General features: G+C 41.0%; 1 protein-coding gene across 1 annotated transcript; it reads right to left on the reverse strand.

Moving 5' to 3' along the window:
* Nucleotides 1-266: 266 nt before the first annotated feature.
* On the reverse strand, nucleotides 267-15346 carry cln3 (CLN3 lysosomal/endosomal transmembrane protein, battenin). Its single transcript, XM_066721898.1, has 15 exons — nucleotides 15094-15346; nucleotides 14944-14980; nucleotides 14425-14524; nucleotides 13727-13819; nucleotides 12585-12664; nucleotides 12306-12391; nucleotides 9648-9720; nucleotides 9340-9480; nucleotides 8975-9105; nucleotides 7385-7434; nucleotides 6877-6945; nucleotides 5636-5691; nucleotides 5163-5256; nucleotides 4890-5030; nucleotides 267-2638 (listed from the first exon to the last, which is right to left on the reverse strand). The coding sequence occupies exons 1-15, from the start codon at nucleotides 15140-15142 to the stop codon at nucleotides 2507-2509; spliced, it is 1332 nt and encodes a 443-aa protein (XP_066577995.1). The 5' UTR covers nucleotides 15143-15346; the 3' UTR covers nucleotides 267-2506.
* Between the last annotated feature and the right edge of the window lie 462 nt (nucleotides 15347-15808).

The raw sequence follows: 15808 nt of genomic DNA on the forward strand, positions 1-15808 counted from the left end.
AAAAATGAAAAACCCTATACTGTACTGACGAGTGGTTCACAAACCTGTTCAATTTGGTTTAAGTAATGGAGAGCTCAGTTGGAAGATTGTAGACTGAAGAGCGGGACTGGAGACCCCTGCTGGTCTATCCTGGGAGGTGCTGACCTGTAGCTCTCCAGAGCGTCATGGCTAGAGGACGTGCACAATACTGGTTGACTGTCCTATTTCTTTCCTGTCTTTTCTACTGACTTGAAGTGTTAAACAAATAGCAACAGTACACAGGCCTGCTCAGTCAAAAAAAAGACACTTTTAATGATTGGTGTTTTTTAATTAGGTCTCTTAGATTTACAATTATAGATCTGGTATAGTATCAGCTTACATAGCCTTTACACTGTCACCAAATTACATTTTGTAGATATTTTCCATTGAAATGGAAGTGCTAGCTGTGGACCTTTGGCTAAAAACGATGGTCACCTTTCAGTATACACACCAGACAAGGCTGCCAAAATAAAATACAAAAAAAAATGTCATGCCTACACAACCGTTGACTTGCTTGTGTGTGCGAGGGCTGTAAAGGTAATACAACTTTTTAATACTCAAGGAAAAATGGATGCAGCAAAAGGCAAAAACTCTCAGTTGAACACTTAAAACTTGGGCGAAAAAGGCGAAAGCTAAACTGGAGTGGCTTAAGAATAGCATTTGAATGTCTTGAATCTGAATCTGTGGAAAGACTTGAAATGTACCATCCATAAGCGATCCCCCAAGAAACTTGAGAGAGCTTGAACAAATCTGCTAAGAAAAATGGGCAGTGTGCAATGTAGCCGGCGCGATCAAGCGCTCCGCTGCGACTCCACCGAGTAGCGTGTTAAGCCCACTACGCCAAGAGACTGGATCTTCCCACGCGGGAGGCTTAACACTGTACTGATTTTACGAAAGATTACATCACTTTTATTATACCATGAGCCCCGTTACACAAAGTTGGTAGAGATTTGCCCAAAAAGGACTTGCAGCTGTAACTGCTGCCAAAGGTGCTTCCACCAAATACTTTGTCAGGTTCAAATACTAATGCAATCAATATATTACATTTTGTCTCTTTAGTTATTGCTGAAATGTACTGAAACTCTCCTCACCCTTAGAAGGTTTCAGTCTGATCTTTCAAGTTTTAAATATTAAGTTAAAAATAAAAATTGACATTTTAAAAATTATGGGTACACAACATGAGACCCTATAGGAATGATCCAAATACTTTTGCAAGGCACTGTATGTATATATATATATATATATATATATATATATATATATATATATATATATATATATATATATATATACACATACTACATGGCCAAAAGTATGTGCACACGTGCTCAAACATCTCATTCCAAAATCATGGACATTAATATGGAGTTCGTCCCCCCTTTGATGCAATAACAGCCTCCACTCTTCTGGGAAGGCTTTACACTAGATGTTGTCGAAGGGATTTCAGCCACAAGAGCATTAGTGAGGTCGGGCACTGATGTTGGGGGATCAGGCCTGGCTCAGTTGATGGGGTTGAGGTCGGGGCTCTGTGCAGGCCAGTCAAGTTCTTCCACATCGATCTTGAAAACCATTTCTGTAAGGACCTCGCTTTGTGCACGGGGAAAGGAAACGGGAAAGGGCCATCCCAAAACTGTTGCCACAAAGTTGGAAGCGCAAACTCATCTATAACGTCAAATAGCCAAATCCACTAATTAGAAGGGGTGTCCACGTACTTTTAGCCATGTAATATTAATATATATTATATCCAGAAATATATACACATACATCTATGATAAGTTAGTGTTAAAATTATACTATTTGTTTTCAAGCAAATCAAATACTTACAGGGACCATTATTAGTATTGTAAACTTTAATTTAAATGCCAGTATATTTAAGATGATTTATTAATACTAAGCAGTGGGAATCAATTTAAACGATTGGATTGTCTGCACAATTAAGCATCAACTGTCATTTATAAAATCAGAATCCCACTGAGAACAAGCAGTTACATAAACACGATAATTGTGGAATCGGATGCAACCCTGGTTGTACGACAGAGAAAATAGTTCCCAAAGAGCGCTGCGTTATTGTCTCATGCACTAGGATTCCCTGAAAACAGAGAACACTGTCACTTAGCCAAAACATGAACCCAGAGGGGTCCAAACACAGGAAGCCGAGAGAGGGGCAGCTCCCGGCTTTCCAAAAGAACTAACTGAACAGAGTGTCGGGTGAAAGGCAACTCTTCCCCCCCCCCCCATCTCCCATCTTTGACACCAGTCTCTTACACTCACTCCCCCACCGTCTCTCTCTAGGATGGGGAGTTATAAAACATAACGGTGACGAACGTGCTCCACAAATACAGGCATCATCAGTTGCGATGAAGAGCCTTGACCTACTTTGATTGTTTCCTCCGTATGTAAGGCTTTGGGATGCGTGCACTATCTTTCATAGAATCAGGAAAGGGCTGCAGACACTGAGGAGTCGTCGTTCATGTTGCGGCCCCGTCGATCACAGGGTGCGGGGGGGCAGGGAGCAGAGGTAGTCGTGCAGCGGGAGGGCAGTGGCCCCCGACAAGGCGATGCCCACCGAGTCCCCTACGCTGGCAGCTGCCAGGGCAAACTCCCGGTGTCTGTCGGAGCTCTGAGAGGGAGAGAGAGAGAGATGGAGAGCGAGGTCAATTGATGAAGATACACAGTACTGGCACGGGCACTACAGTGGGACACACATACACGGCACAGAATAACTGCTAATGTGTATTTACATGATTACTGTAAACAAAATAGACGTGTATTGGTTACAATTAAATGACTAGAAAGATCGAACAATAAGCTTTTTCAGACTCTCACAGCAATACACATTGCAGTGTTAAACAACTGCAAGCAAGAGAGAGATACTTCAGTGTAAACAGCACAAACCAAAAACACAAACAGCAGCAACAACAACCAGAGATTCTGAAATGATGTCTTTGTTTAACCCCAACAAAACAATCTGTACACTACAAAGTATTGAATTTGGACTGGGCAGGGGGCGGAAGGAGTGATGTGATGTCTTCAGTGATGCTTTAGTGTGGGGGAAATTTTTTTTTTTTTTTTTTTTTTAACCCAATATGCAGACGTGTTGAAGGTTGTATTTCATATTCAATTATAATGTGTAATTCCTTGAAAATATGATGCTGCTCTTCTGTAACAAATTATCTGCTTGCGAGAGAAGTACGACATGGGTTGAATTCCAAAATTCAAAAAGCGCTTAAAGCCGAAGGTGCGTGGTGTCGGTAGAATCACGGTCGCGTTCCTGCAGCACAGATGTCCACAGTTTTTGTGCGGATCTGCAGAACTCCTGCGATCCCATTGGTGGAGCAGCGCAGATCTGCGGGAATCTGCACTACAAGAATGCAACCCAAGAGATTTGAGAGTGCAATAATTTCCTCTAAAATAAATACAAATATTTGATTAATAAAAAGTGTTCAATAAAAGCTAGCTTTGTTATCTACATTGTTACGGTTATTGTCGTCATCATTAGCCATTATACACGGACTGATTACAAATGAATACATTATAATTAGTAGCTGGGCTACAGAGCATGGTCGATTCTACTGGTTCCTTAATTGTGAGTAACCATTCATTCAGTACTTGGAAGAAATAAATCTGCAGTCTGGCAGTACCTCATATACAAAGAGAAAAAGAAAACGAAAATGAATGTGGCTATAATATGACTGGAAAAAATACAAATACAAGTAAAATCAAAGTCCATTTGTAAGATTTTTGTGTTAATTTATTTGTGAAGGCTTTGGGAGGTAAAATTATTTTGAATACAAGTCAGTGCGCGATTCTTATATATTCTTAGAGTAATGTTTAATATTTAAATTTAGGCCAATATGACAAAATTAAACAGCATGACTAAAATGTGACAAACTAATGCAATTTTAGTTGATTAAAGGTAGGGTATGCAATCTTTTCCAGAAACATTTTTTGTTATACTGGTTGAAAGTCTCTTCACATCCTGATAGAAATCAATAATTTAAGTGGTCTACATGTAAATAAATGTATACATCTTCTGTGGAAGGGACAGGCCTAAAAAAAAGGATCGACCAATCATTGCATTCTGTCCGAATGTCCTTCCTGTCTGTCAATCTATATTTGCATACCACCGCGCAACTTGTTCACGCAGACAATCACACGTCATCAGCGCGGGAACCTTGACTGTGCAGAGCGAGCGCGAGAGTGGAAGGCGAGCCGCAGCTACTATTTTTAAAAACATAATAACCTTAAATAAGTGGTTTACGTTCGTTATTATTGTAATGTCTAACCTGTGAATGAGACATGAGGTAATCTGAAAGTGGTGCGATCGATTCCACCCACACGTCTCTCCTCCTGGTGCTGAGACTCTGCTCCGTGTGTGTGTGCATGTGTGATAGAGGGGGCGTGGCTTTGGAGACGCCTCTGAAGCGAGGGCGGCTCTATGCTTTCAAAGCTAGCTTGCTAACTGCTGGCCTCTCAAGATCGCATACCCTAGCTTTAAGACTAACAAAGACCGTGCTGGGGTGTTACCATAATATGTAGTACAGTATATGTACTGCATTTCTGAAATCCTAAGAATTCCGAATTCCGGAACGCATCCGGCCGCAAGGGTTCAGAATAATGTTGTCCTTTTAAAGTTATTTAGGATTATCTATTGTTCAGTGTTTGGAAAATAAAGCCCAATGGTCATTCTGTGACTTTGGCAAATACGTTTTTCTTTTTTGTCATGGTATCGTTTTGCTATCGAGTATCGTTTCAGTATCAAGTATTGTGATACTAAACCCGGTTTCGAAGTCAAAATTCTTGTATGGCGACAACACTAAAGTGTAGTCCAAACATAGTGAAGACCAGAGACCATGCACAGTCCCCCTCACCTCCTTGCTGATGTTGTTGAAGGTGTTGACGTAGCCTGCACCCCCCAGCAGCCCCTCATAGATCACGATGACGAATATGATGTAGATACTGGGCAGGAACTGGAAATACACGGCTGAAAACAGGAACACTGCATTCCCACACTGAGAGAGAGAGAGAGAGAGAGACGAAGGGCAAGAATGAGAATCACGTCCAGCCAACGGCGGAGTTTACAGGTGTGTTTTCGTCCCGTTTATGTCATTTATTAGAGTATTTGGGATAAACCCGTCTCTCACCTGCAGCAGCGCCAGTATCCACACTCTCTGGATCTGCACACACAGCAGAGAGGAACGGGACACAAACACGCCCACCTGGTACAGAGTCTGATACCTGAGGGCGAGTGGGAAGAAAAGAGAAAGAATGAGAAGAAGGAATGCAAGAAAGAGAGAGAGATCAGGGGAGTGGAAAACAAGCGAGACAAGGGATGGGGAGAGATAAAAGTGTTAGAGAGGGAGAGAATAAAAAAAGTTTAGGTAAAAGTGAGAGAGAGACATGAAAAAGGAAAGGGAGAGTGAAAAAATACAGATTGTGCCGACTGGACAATGCAGTTTAGTAACAGTATATTGACAGGAATGAAAAAGCAGTTGGTCTATAAGTCTAGACACTTCGTGCTTCTACTGATCATCTACCATAGGACTAGAAGTATGGGAAGTAGATGTTTTCCAAATATCAAGGAAAAGGGCTTGTTGATCATTTTGATTGTACATACCAGCGATACTGCTCAGAGTGTTTCAGGAAAAAATTTGGGAAATACAGCAACTCCAACTAGAGAGAGAGAGAGAAAAGTAAAAAACAAAACAAAGCTAGTGATCCAGTTAGTCAAGACCTAGGGAAACAACATACAAATAGAATGTAAATTCCACAAGGGTCATAACTATTGCTCGCCCTGGGTATAACACATAGATTTGTGTGGGGCAATGTACACATTTTTAATGGCTGCAACCAGCTTTCAGAAAATTATTTACCCAGATTTTGTTGCCAAAAGGGCATTACATGTAAAATGTAGTGAATCTGTCAGGAGAAATCCAATAATGTCATTGTATCCCCTGGACAAATCCAGGTAAATTATTAAAATTAACTTACGCCCTGTGCCACCAATGAGTAATTTACAGAGTACAGAGATTAACTGTATCAGTTGATATTACTTTCAGTTCAGAGGTATTTGATAGTTTGGGATCATTTCTTTTTCAAGGGGAATACTAGCAAAAAATAAAAAAAAGTCTGACAGAACAAACATAAAATTGTGTTGCTGTTCATCGCTTTCTTTCGCTTAAGTTTTTAGTTTAGTGTTTTTTTAATAGCAGTCAATCTCAGCCTTTTGTTTTCTGGGTTTCATCTGGGGATAAATGGCAGTTGACGACTTTCAAGTGTGGTCTAAAGGTATATTAGAAGTTGCACAAAATAAATTATACCCATCGGTGTACAGAACAGCAGGTATATATTGTTTTGTGTCTTAGTTTAACTAAACTATTTTTGTTTGTGAACATTTTAACTAAATGCTTAAATCTCTAAGTTGTTGATTTCTTAATTGTGAATTAATAATTGGGGAGGCTACAGCGACACCTACGACATAGCAGGTGAAATTGTAATTAGGGGAAAAAAAAAAAAAAAACAGTCTATACTATAACTATAGCAATACAAAGACAAATAAAACCGATTTCAGGAATAATTTGTGTATAATTTGCTTTAAGAATTGTTTTGATGGAATCCTTTGTTCAGTTAGTTACTAAAATTGGCCAAAATAATGTAGACGGGCCATTGGGAATCTTTATTATACTCCTATGTGCTAGAACATATAGAGCAGGAGGTTAATAAAGATATACTGATTGGCAAAATGCAATGAGAAAATGGATCCGTTTTCCCTCTAACTGATAGGGGTTTAAACTAAAGTATCCCTGTGTGTCCATGTGTGTGAAGTGCAATAGTCACAGTCAGGGCACAGTAACTCACCAGCCCCTGGTTGATGAAATACTCGGCAAAGTACACAACGGACAGGGGAATTATGTATTTCAGTAGACCCTGAGGGAGAGAGAGACGGTAATAGACACAAATACACACATGGATAAGACACACAAATATATATAAACTGAGAAAGAATGGACAACAAACAAAAGTTACAACAAAAAGGTGGCATGATTCGGTCACTTTTAACCTCACCCAAATAAAGGTTGCATAACCTTGATTTCTGGTTGGTTTGTAACCTAGACTCTGGTCTACATTTTGTACTAGTTATACTGTGTGCCTCATATCAAATGCAATGGATGTAAAAAAATTATAATAAAAAGGGAAGCAAAATGTGCAGTCGAACTACTTCTCCACAAACATAGGTACAAAATGTCAACAAATGAAAAGTAGATCCATGTTTTTATTTTCCTTTCATTATGGATTTAATGTGGAATGACCCAGACACAGCAACAGAGACCCAAATATCCACACAATCACACCAACGGACACTCACTCGAATGATGAGCAGCTTCTCGGCGCAGGACAGAGACTCCGAGCTGTCAACTAGAAAACAACTCGGTTATGGTGGGAAAGAAAAAAATGGAGGAATATCAGGGAGAGCCCAGATTGGAGACGGGCCAAGACAGCCAGGCAGGATGGACAGAGACAGATACAAAGTGTGAAAGTCTGAAATTAGACGACACACTCAAAACAAACAGTAATACACAGACATGAATAAAAACAGACACAAACACATGGACACAGACTTACAGGGTCAACTGCAATGAACTGATCCTGTGGTCAGTATGCAGCTCCATACTAATTTAGTCCGCAATTTTAACACGCATTGCAATGAACTCGTCGACTGAAGTTCGTCCCCAATTGCGGCCTAAAAATGGTTTCCATTGCAACAAACCCCAAAATCACTGCTGCTGCCTGTAGTGGAGACTAAGTCCAGGACTAACTCGGTCCTACTGCAGCTATGGACTAACTATGGGGGGTACTGTACTAAGGGGAACAAAATGTGCCAAATTACAATGTATTGACTACTTTTGTTACTGAACTACTCATAACTCGATTCATAACCACATATCATTTAGTTTTACATATCACAGTAACATTTTTTGTTTTTGACATTGACAAAATGTAATGTATTAATAATGCTCTGGTGTACACTGGTGAAATTGACAGCACTGCTAACAAAAATCATAATTAAAATAAGAACCAGTGTACAAATTGTCGGTTGAAAGGTTTTATTAAATGCCATGTAATAATTGAGAATATCTGAAAGCTCTACAGGAATTATTACCCAGCTGGAATTGCAATGCAATATTATATTAATAATATGGAATTATAATACAATTGCACTGTATGTAGTTGATAGCAGACTTCGTATATTAGTATAAGCCAAAATAGTATATTAGTACACCGTGCCCGGGCAGGGCTATGTTCAGTGCGGAGAGCTGAGGCTCAGGACTGCAGCACTGGACAGTTGGGAAGTGCTGGTCCAACCCTCCGCCTGTGCATCACACCTGTTATTTTCCTGAAAATAATTCAGACTACAGTATTAAATGTTGAGTCTAGGTAATGTTTTTGGGTCTCGTCTGGGTAAATAAATGGGAAATGCAATTTAGCTATATAATTGTGACAAATACATCGAGTTTAAAATACATGATATCACAAAAAAAAAAAAAAAAATCTGCAGAACTTGTATTATCGATTATGCTACTAAAATAAATGTATAATTATATCGTGTTATATTGCATTTGCATTTTAACATTGATTTGCATTGTCAAAGCGCAGCAGCATTTGCATGTCAGCACCAGTTTGCTAATAGAGTCGAGGCCTCTTCACTGACTTCACTTCTCGTTTGGTAGCATAACAACCTTAATCCTTAGAAGCCGTTTTTGTTGTTGCAATGGGTAGTAATTTTAGTCCGCAGCTGTGGATGATCCCGAGATAGTACCACACTACCTAGTACGCAACTTAGTACAGAGCTCTGTACTAACTCTGCGAGTTTGTTGCAATTGACACACAGACTAAGAGACACAATAACAAACAGCAAGACAGACAACTCAACTCCCTCCCTCTCTCTCTCTCATACCAGTGTCTGTCTGTTCATCGGAATAGTCAGCCAGTAGGGGGCGCCTGTCAGCACGCGCAGAGTCATCCCTGGGCCCGTCCAGCCGCCTCCAATTGGGGAGCGACGGGGGGTGCACTAGCAGCATGAAATAGCTGTGAGGGGGTGGGAGAAACAGAGAATCAGTGCGGAGGGAGACGAATGTAGGGAGGACATACAGTGAATTAGAGGGGACGTCATTCAATGTCATCAATTAAGGGTGACGGGAGAGAAGGGCGGGTCATAAGAAAAGCATTGGCGTGATCGGTAACGGGGGAACTAAATCAGATGCTGAAGGGAAGGTTCTGGACGATCAGTTGTGACAGACGTGTACTAGATGTGCCACTGACCTGACTGCCATGACGACCGGCACGACCAGCATCACCCGCACAGTAACCCGGGGCGACAGGGCCTGGGTGAGGCCGGAGTACGACAGAGCGCCCAGCACCCCGGCGCCCCCAGTGCCCGACGACCAGCCCCACAACACCCCGCTGCACACACAGAGAGAGAGAGGCTAGGGTCAGCACTGACAGACAGACAGTGAAATAAACACTGAATGATAGTATATCTGCACAGAGAGAGAGAGGTTATCAAAGACAGGAGGAAAGAGCAGCCATGACACGACAGACATTAAGAACTGATCTAACAGCAGCGTTACCTGTGGAAGAACGCAGTCAGGGAGAGGAAGGACAGCTCCCCCAGACCAGCAGACACACTGGCAAACACCACACCTGAGAGGCAGCGAGAGATCAGGGCATAGGAACCACACATTCCACACAGTGTTAGGGTAGAATTTATTTAAAATCAAAAATTCAAATAACGTTCAGGTTCTGATAAACATTGTAATGTTGGGAGTTGCAATTTAATTTTTTTTTTTTTTTTTTTTTTTAAGGGTATAACGTAAAAGGGTAAGCTTCGAATTCAGAGGTAAAATAATCCAAATAAGTTATCGATAACAAATGTTAAACTGTAATTGACCAACTAAAACAGTTTAAAAGGTTTTAAAAAGTTGCCATTAGCTCTCCTCCAATCCTAATCACAAGAGATGCTGTGAGCATTGATATTCCATTACAATCATTTATTACATTTTGTACAATTTTTAGGGTAGATTTTATTTTTTAATGTACATAACATTCCCATTATAGATTAAACTATATACATATGGATCCGCTGGAGTATTCATGAACTAAATGAACAGAGTTAGACCAAATCAAAACTATACTGAACCATGAATCACCAAGTAAAAGCCTATGTCCCCATCTTGTTTTAATTTATTGTCAGAAGTCACTTTCTACAACTTACAAATGTTTGGGAAGCAGATTTTACCCTTTCAGCGGCATGGGGTTTGTATGCCCCAATTTCTGCTGTGCAGTTTTGAATCAAAGTAGGGATACTGTATCATTTCTGTAATCTAAACATGTACTAAATAAATACGGGAAGTGAGGAATAATGCAAACTTGTAAAGGAAAATAAATAACTGGAAGTAGTCAAACCCACAATTTCACTGTGAATTTCGTGAATTTTCCAAGGCAACAATATGCACTAAATTTAAAATGCTTTCTGCAGGTGGTTTTGGAAAATTATATATATATATATATATATATATATATATATATATATATACACTCACCTAAAGGATTATTAGGAACACCTGTTCAATTTCTCATTAATGCAATTATCTAACCAACCAATCACATGGCAGTTGCTTCAATGCATTTAGGGGTGTGGTCCTGGTCAAGACAATCTCCTGAACTCCAAACTGAATGTCTGAATGGGAAAGAAAGGTGATTTAAGCAATTTTGAGCGTGGCATGGTTGTTGGTGCCAGACGGGCCGGTCTGAGTATTTCACAATCTGCTCAGTTACTGGGATTTTCACGCACAACCATTTCTAGGGTTTACAAAGAATGGTGTGAAAAGGGAAAAACATCCAGTATGCGGCAGTCCTGTGGGCGAAAATGCCTTGTTGATGCTAGAGGTCAAAGGAGAATGGGCCGACTGATTCAAGCTGATAGAAGCGCAACTTTGACTGAAATAACCACTCGTTACAACCGAGGTATGCAGCAAAGCATTTGTGAAGCCACAACACGTACAACCTTGAGGCGGATGGGCTACAACAGCAGAAGACCCCACCGGGTACCACTCATCTCCACTACAAATAGGAAAAAGAGGCTACAATTTGCACAAGCTCACCAAAATTGGACAGTTGAAGACTGGAAAAATGTTGCCTGGTCTGATGAGTCTCGATTTCTGTCGAGACATTCAGATGGTAGAGTCAGAATTTGGCGTAAACAGAATGAGAACATGGATCCATCATGCCTTGTTACCACTGTGCAGGCTGGTGGTGTAATGGTGTGGGGGATGTTTTCTTGGCACACTTTAGGCCCCTTAGTGCCAATTGGGCATCGTTTAAATGCCACGGCCTACCTGAGCATTGTTTCTGACCATGTCCATCCCTTTATGACCACCATGTACCCATCCTCTGATGGCTACTTCCAGCAGGATAATGCACCATGTCACAAAGGTCCAATCATTTCAAATTGGTTTCTTGAACATGCCAATGAGTTCACTGTACTAAACTGGCCCCCACAGTCACCAGATCTCAACCCAATAGAGCATCTTTGGGATGTGGTGGAACGGGAGCTTCGTGCCCTGGATGTGCATCCCACAAATCTCCATCAACTGCAAGATGCTATCCTATCAATATGGGCCAACATTTCTAAAGAATGCTTTCAGCACCTTGTAGAATCAATGCCATGTAGAATTAAGGCAGTTCTGAAGGTGAAAGGGGGTCAAACACAGTATTAGTATGGTGTTCCTAATAATCCTTTAGGTGAGTGTATATTCCAAAAGTATACAAAAAGGCAATATGAATACTTAACTATTTAACAAACTATGAAAGCTTTCAAAGTGGTTTCAGCTCTGCAAGTCCTATCAGCTGGTAAAGTAAGATACATGACTAGAACGTATCAATCCACCAAGATATACAGCAACAAATGAACGTGACATCTCTACATTTTGACAGTTCGGGAGATGTCATTGCTGGAAGATTTCAGGGACACAACATGGCCACCAAACTCTGACTGATTGAACAATTTAAGCTTGTGTGTCAAGTGGTTTGAAATAACGCAATATAGCAACCATACCATTTGGTCTATGTCAATAATTTTCCAACATAACAAACCATCCCGTAGGTGTTCCCAAGCGCTGCACGTTTCATTACTTTTGGAGCACCAGTGTGGGTTTAGAAGTTCTGGCAGAATAATACAAAATAACACACAATACAAAACCATTAGAAGCCCAATATCGATGCGTTACCCAAAATGCTCATGGCCACACCGCTGGAGAAGGAGACTAACAGGAAGCTGCCAGCGGCTGTCAGTACACAAAGCACAACCCTCCACCTGAGGGAGGGAGGGAGAGAGAGAGAGAGAGAGACTCAGCACTGACAAGTCTCGGCTGGGCCAATTTGGGCCCTAGAGTCCAGCCTTTGACACCGTCAGTCTCTCGGTCTCAGTCTTTTTTGGCCATGAGTCCGTCAGTCAATCGACGCATCAGTCAAGCCGTTAATTCTGTCCATCTGTGTATCATTCTTACCCATAGGGGACAACGTGGATGTAGAAGGGAGCAGTGAACTTGATCAACATGGTGGGCAGGATGTCAGCCAGCAGAATCGCCTGTGAATTAACGAACAATTAACTAACAATCACCTAATTATGCTGAAGTCACTGAAATCACAGACGGTGTGAAGTTTGGCAGATCACACAGCAGTGCAGAACATAAAATAAGATCCGCTCTCCGATTCATTGCATTTGATTATATTTAATTCATTCGACTCCCATGTGCATACAAAAAAACAACACTAAAAAGCGGTATATAGGTGCGGAAATATGACCTATACCCTGGAAGTTTCTATATATAGAACACCTCGGGTAACTGACCCTGATTTAAGGAAGGATTTTTTTTAAAGTAGTGCGAAACATTTTTCTTCGTGCGTCAGTGTTTTTGAAGGTGAGAAACCTCCTCATAGTAAAAGCTCAAAGTGTTTTGCAAGCTGTCCACAAGTGTTAGATGATAAATCTTAAATGTAATGTAAGTTTTAGATCTAAAATTATTAAACAACATTAAACAGAGTCTAGGTGTTGCATAATCATGTAGTAATACGGCTCTAAAAAGGGAACTAGTGCAGTCACTAAAATAATTAGTTTTATGTACATGTATGTGGATGTGTTAGTAGCAGTGTATCTGTATACACAAGTATACACAAAACATAAAAGTATAACTTATCACAATTATTGCAATTAGATTTAATTCCACATATATCAAAATGTCAATAATAAACTGATCAGCCCGTATACATCTTTCTCAGTTCTGTGCCTCAGTGCTGGGTGTCAAGAATTGAACCGTGCTAATGCTTAATTGTTGCCAAACTATTTCAAATTCTCTAAAGTAGTTTCATTATGTAGTGCTTGTTGATTATCAGAAGTAATAATTAGCAGAAATGTACCAATTTCATGTATGGTTATTACAAATAATTGGGGTGAAATACACCCTGTTAAAGTCTTTATGTGTCTATCACTGATGCAAAGGATTGTCTTGAGGTTGTGATCACTGACTCACACGTTCACCAAATATCATATATACTTAGTTGGTTATGGGCAGCAATTCAGTTCCGATTAATGCGCGTGGGAGTGAACAGAGTGTCCCCCCCCGGGATAGAGACAGACAGACAGACTGACCGCAGTGGACACAGGGTTGCAGTCATAACGGCTGCTGTTGCTGCCATTTCCGGCCGACACCGTCCACTGGAGCTCACTGCGGACACCGAGAGTCTGCAGACGAAGGGAGAAGGTTAATACAGACAGAGTGACTGACAGACATTACAGTGTGATAACAGAGAGAGACAGTGAATGGCACACCCTGCACTCATTCAGTGTGTCCATCAGACAGTGAAGCAGTCAGAGTCAGTGAATGCATCAATGAGTCAGTGTGACAGTCAGCCAATCAGTCGATAGGCGCCTTTACGCTGCCATTTCTGATCCAGATCAAATGCATCGGTAGCAAAGTAAATTACGTTGCTACAATGCTGTGGTAACATTGTGTGTTAGCAGGGTTGTTATTTTATGTTAGCAAAAATTTTATTTTTATTTTCAATGCTTTGGTTGTGAAAAAATATGCAAGTACATTGATTTTACTTGTTTGGTCTGATGTGCTAATGCAGCAGTGATTTAAAGGCAGGTGGCAGACATGCATCAGTGCAGCAGATAACGACCCTTCCCTACTTCCCTTATTACAAATAAAATATTGTTAAAATTAACACTAAATGGCTTATTACTTTATCGTGGCAGAAAATACAGAATTGTATTTTAATTTAATTTGTGACAGTCTGCGTCTCAGTCAATCAGTCATCATCTCAGTTGGTCTGTGAGGGTCTTACCGGCACAGTGGTGTTGTCTTTCTGTTCTTGCCGAGACAGGATGTCGTGGGCGGCACTGAGCATCACCACATAGGCAAAGTTATTACAGAGCCCCAGGAGCCTGTGCACACACACACACACACACACATAGTCAGTACACGAACACAGACAAGACATGCACAGATCATGCCATCAGCATCTGTGAGCATTTCTGGGATTATATTTATTGAATTATACCACTGTAGAAAGAAAAACTTAAACCCCCTCTAATTTTGCATTTAACCAATTAGGAGTTGCATATCCCTGTCTTAGACCATGTATATAAATGAGGTAGCTCTATCACAGGATTCCCATTCACCAAGATGTTCAATGACTCAAAATGACACTTGTATGCTCTCTATTGCTGAAGACCACTCGTTTACTGAAGGATTAGCTCTACACAGGGACCAAATAAGACCAGTCCACACCAGCTGCTGATCTGGTCAGGAGAAAACACCGTGCGCTGTAATACAGATGTTGACAGCTGCGCCTCACACTCACCAGAACCCGGAGATGTTGCGCCAGCGAGTCGCCCGATCTACCGAGACACACAAATACAGCAAATATATTTAAAAGCAAAGATCATGGAAACAAGACACGGAAACAGGGTGACGGACGGACACAAGCGGGATCATGCCCGGCTCCGCTCACCTGCGCCGGGGCTCAAGTCCTGATCCGCGGTATTAATGCTGCGGTCCATGGCGCACAGCGTCTCTCCCACACGGATCACACGTTAAATACACCGCCGGGCATGTCTGCGCTGCGGGCCTGTGGATCTGCTGCTGCCGGGGACTGTTCAGCTCCCGATGTTCCGCTTTCATGCTCAATTACCGCAGTTTCCTCCGCAGCCCTGTTTACCGTGGTGCCACAGCGCAAGCCTTCCTGACGGCCCCCGCACTCGCTGCACTGCGGTACCGGCTCGGCGTCACTTTAGGTGCGGGAAACTAGACAATCAATCAATCAATCAATCAATCAATCAATCACGTGGTGTGTTAGGTTACACCAGTGGTTCCCAACCCTGGCCCTGCAGGACCCTCTACCCTGCCGGTTTTTGTTCCCACCGAGCTCTTAATTTGTTAATTGAACCCTTAATTGAACTAATCATTTATTTTTTATTATTTTAAACAGCAAGGATTTTAAGTATACAATTATATAAGGGGCTTATCTTATTAAGGAGCCAACTTTTTCTCAGTTACACAATTTAAAAAGTCAAATGCAAGCAAATGCTGTTTTATTTGGTGTAGTATTTTACATTTTCATTAAAAAAACAATTCAATTTTTTAATACTTATGATTAAAATCTTTTAAAATCAATTCTTAAAATCACTTAAAATTTTTAAAATCTTTGTGATTTTAACAAAAAACAA

The sequence above is a fragment of the Amia ocellicauda genome, chromosome 14, assembly GCF_036373705.1.
Source record: "Amia ocellicauda isolate fAmiCal2 chromosome 14, fAmiCal2.hap1, whole genome shotgun sequence".
NCBI classification, from domain to species: domain Eukaryota; kingdom Metazoa; phylum Chordata; class Actinopteri; order Amiiformes; family Amiidae; genus Amia; species Amia ocellicauda.

Excerpts from the sequence above, each read along its gene's own strand:
- cln3 (XM_066721898.1), bottom strand. The coding sequence starts at position 15,142 with ATGGACCGCAGCATTAATACCGCGGATCAGGACTTGAGCCCCGGCGCA. Across the intron at positions 9,481-9,647 it reads CTGACTGCGTTCTTCCACAG|CGGGGTGTTGTGGGGCTGGT; the intron begins GTAACGCTGCTG and ends CTGTGTGTGCAG. Across the intron at positions 5,031-5,162 it reads GGATACTGGCGCTGCTGCAG|TGTGGGAATGCAGTGTTCCT; the intron begins GTGAGAGACGGG and ends TCTCTCTCTCAG.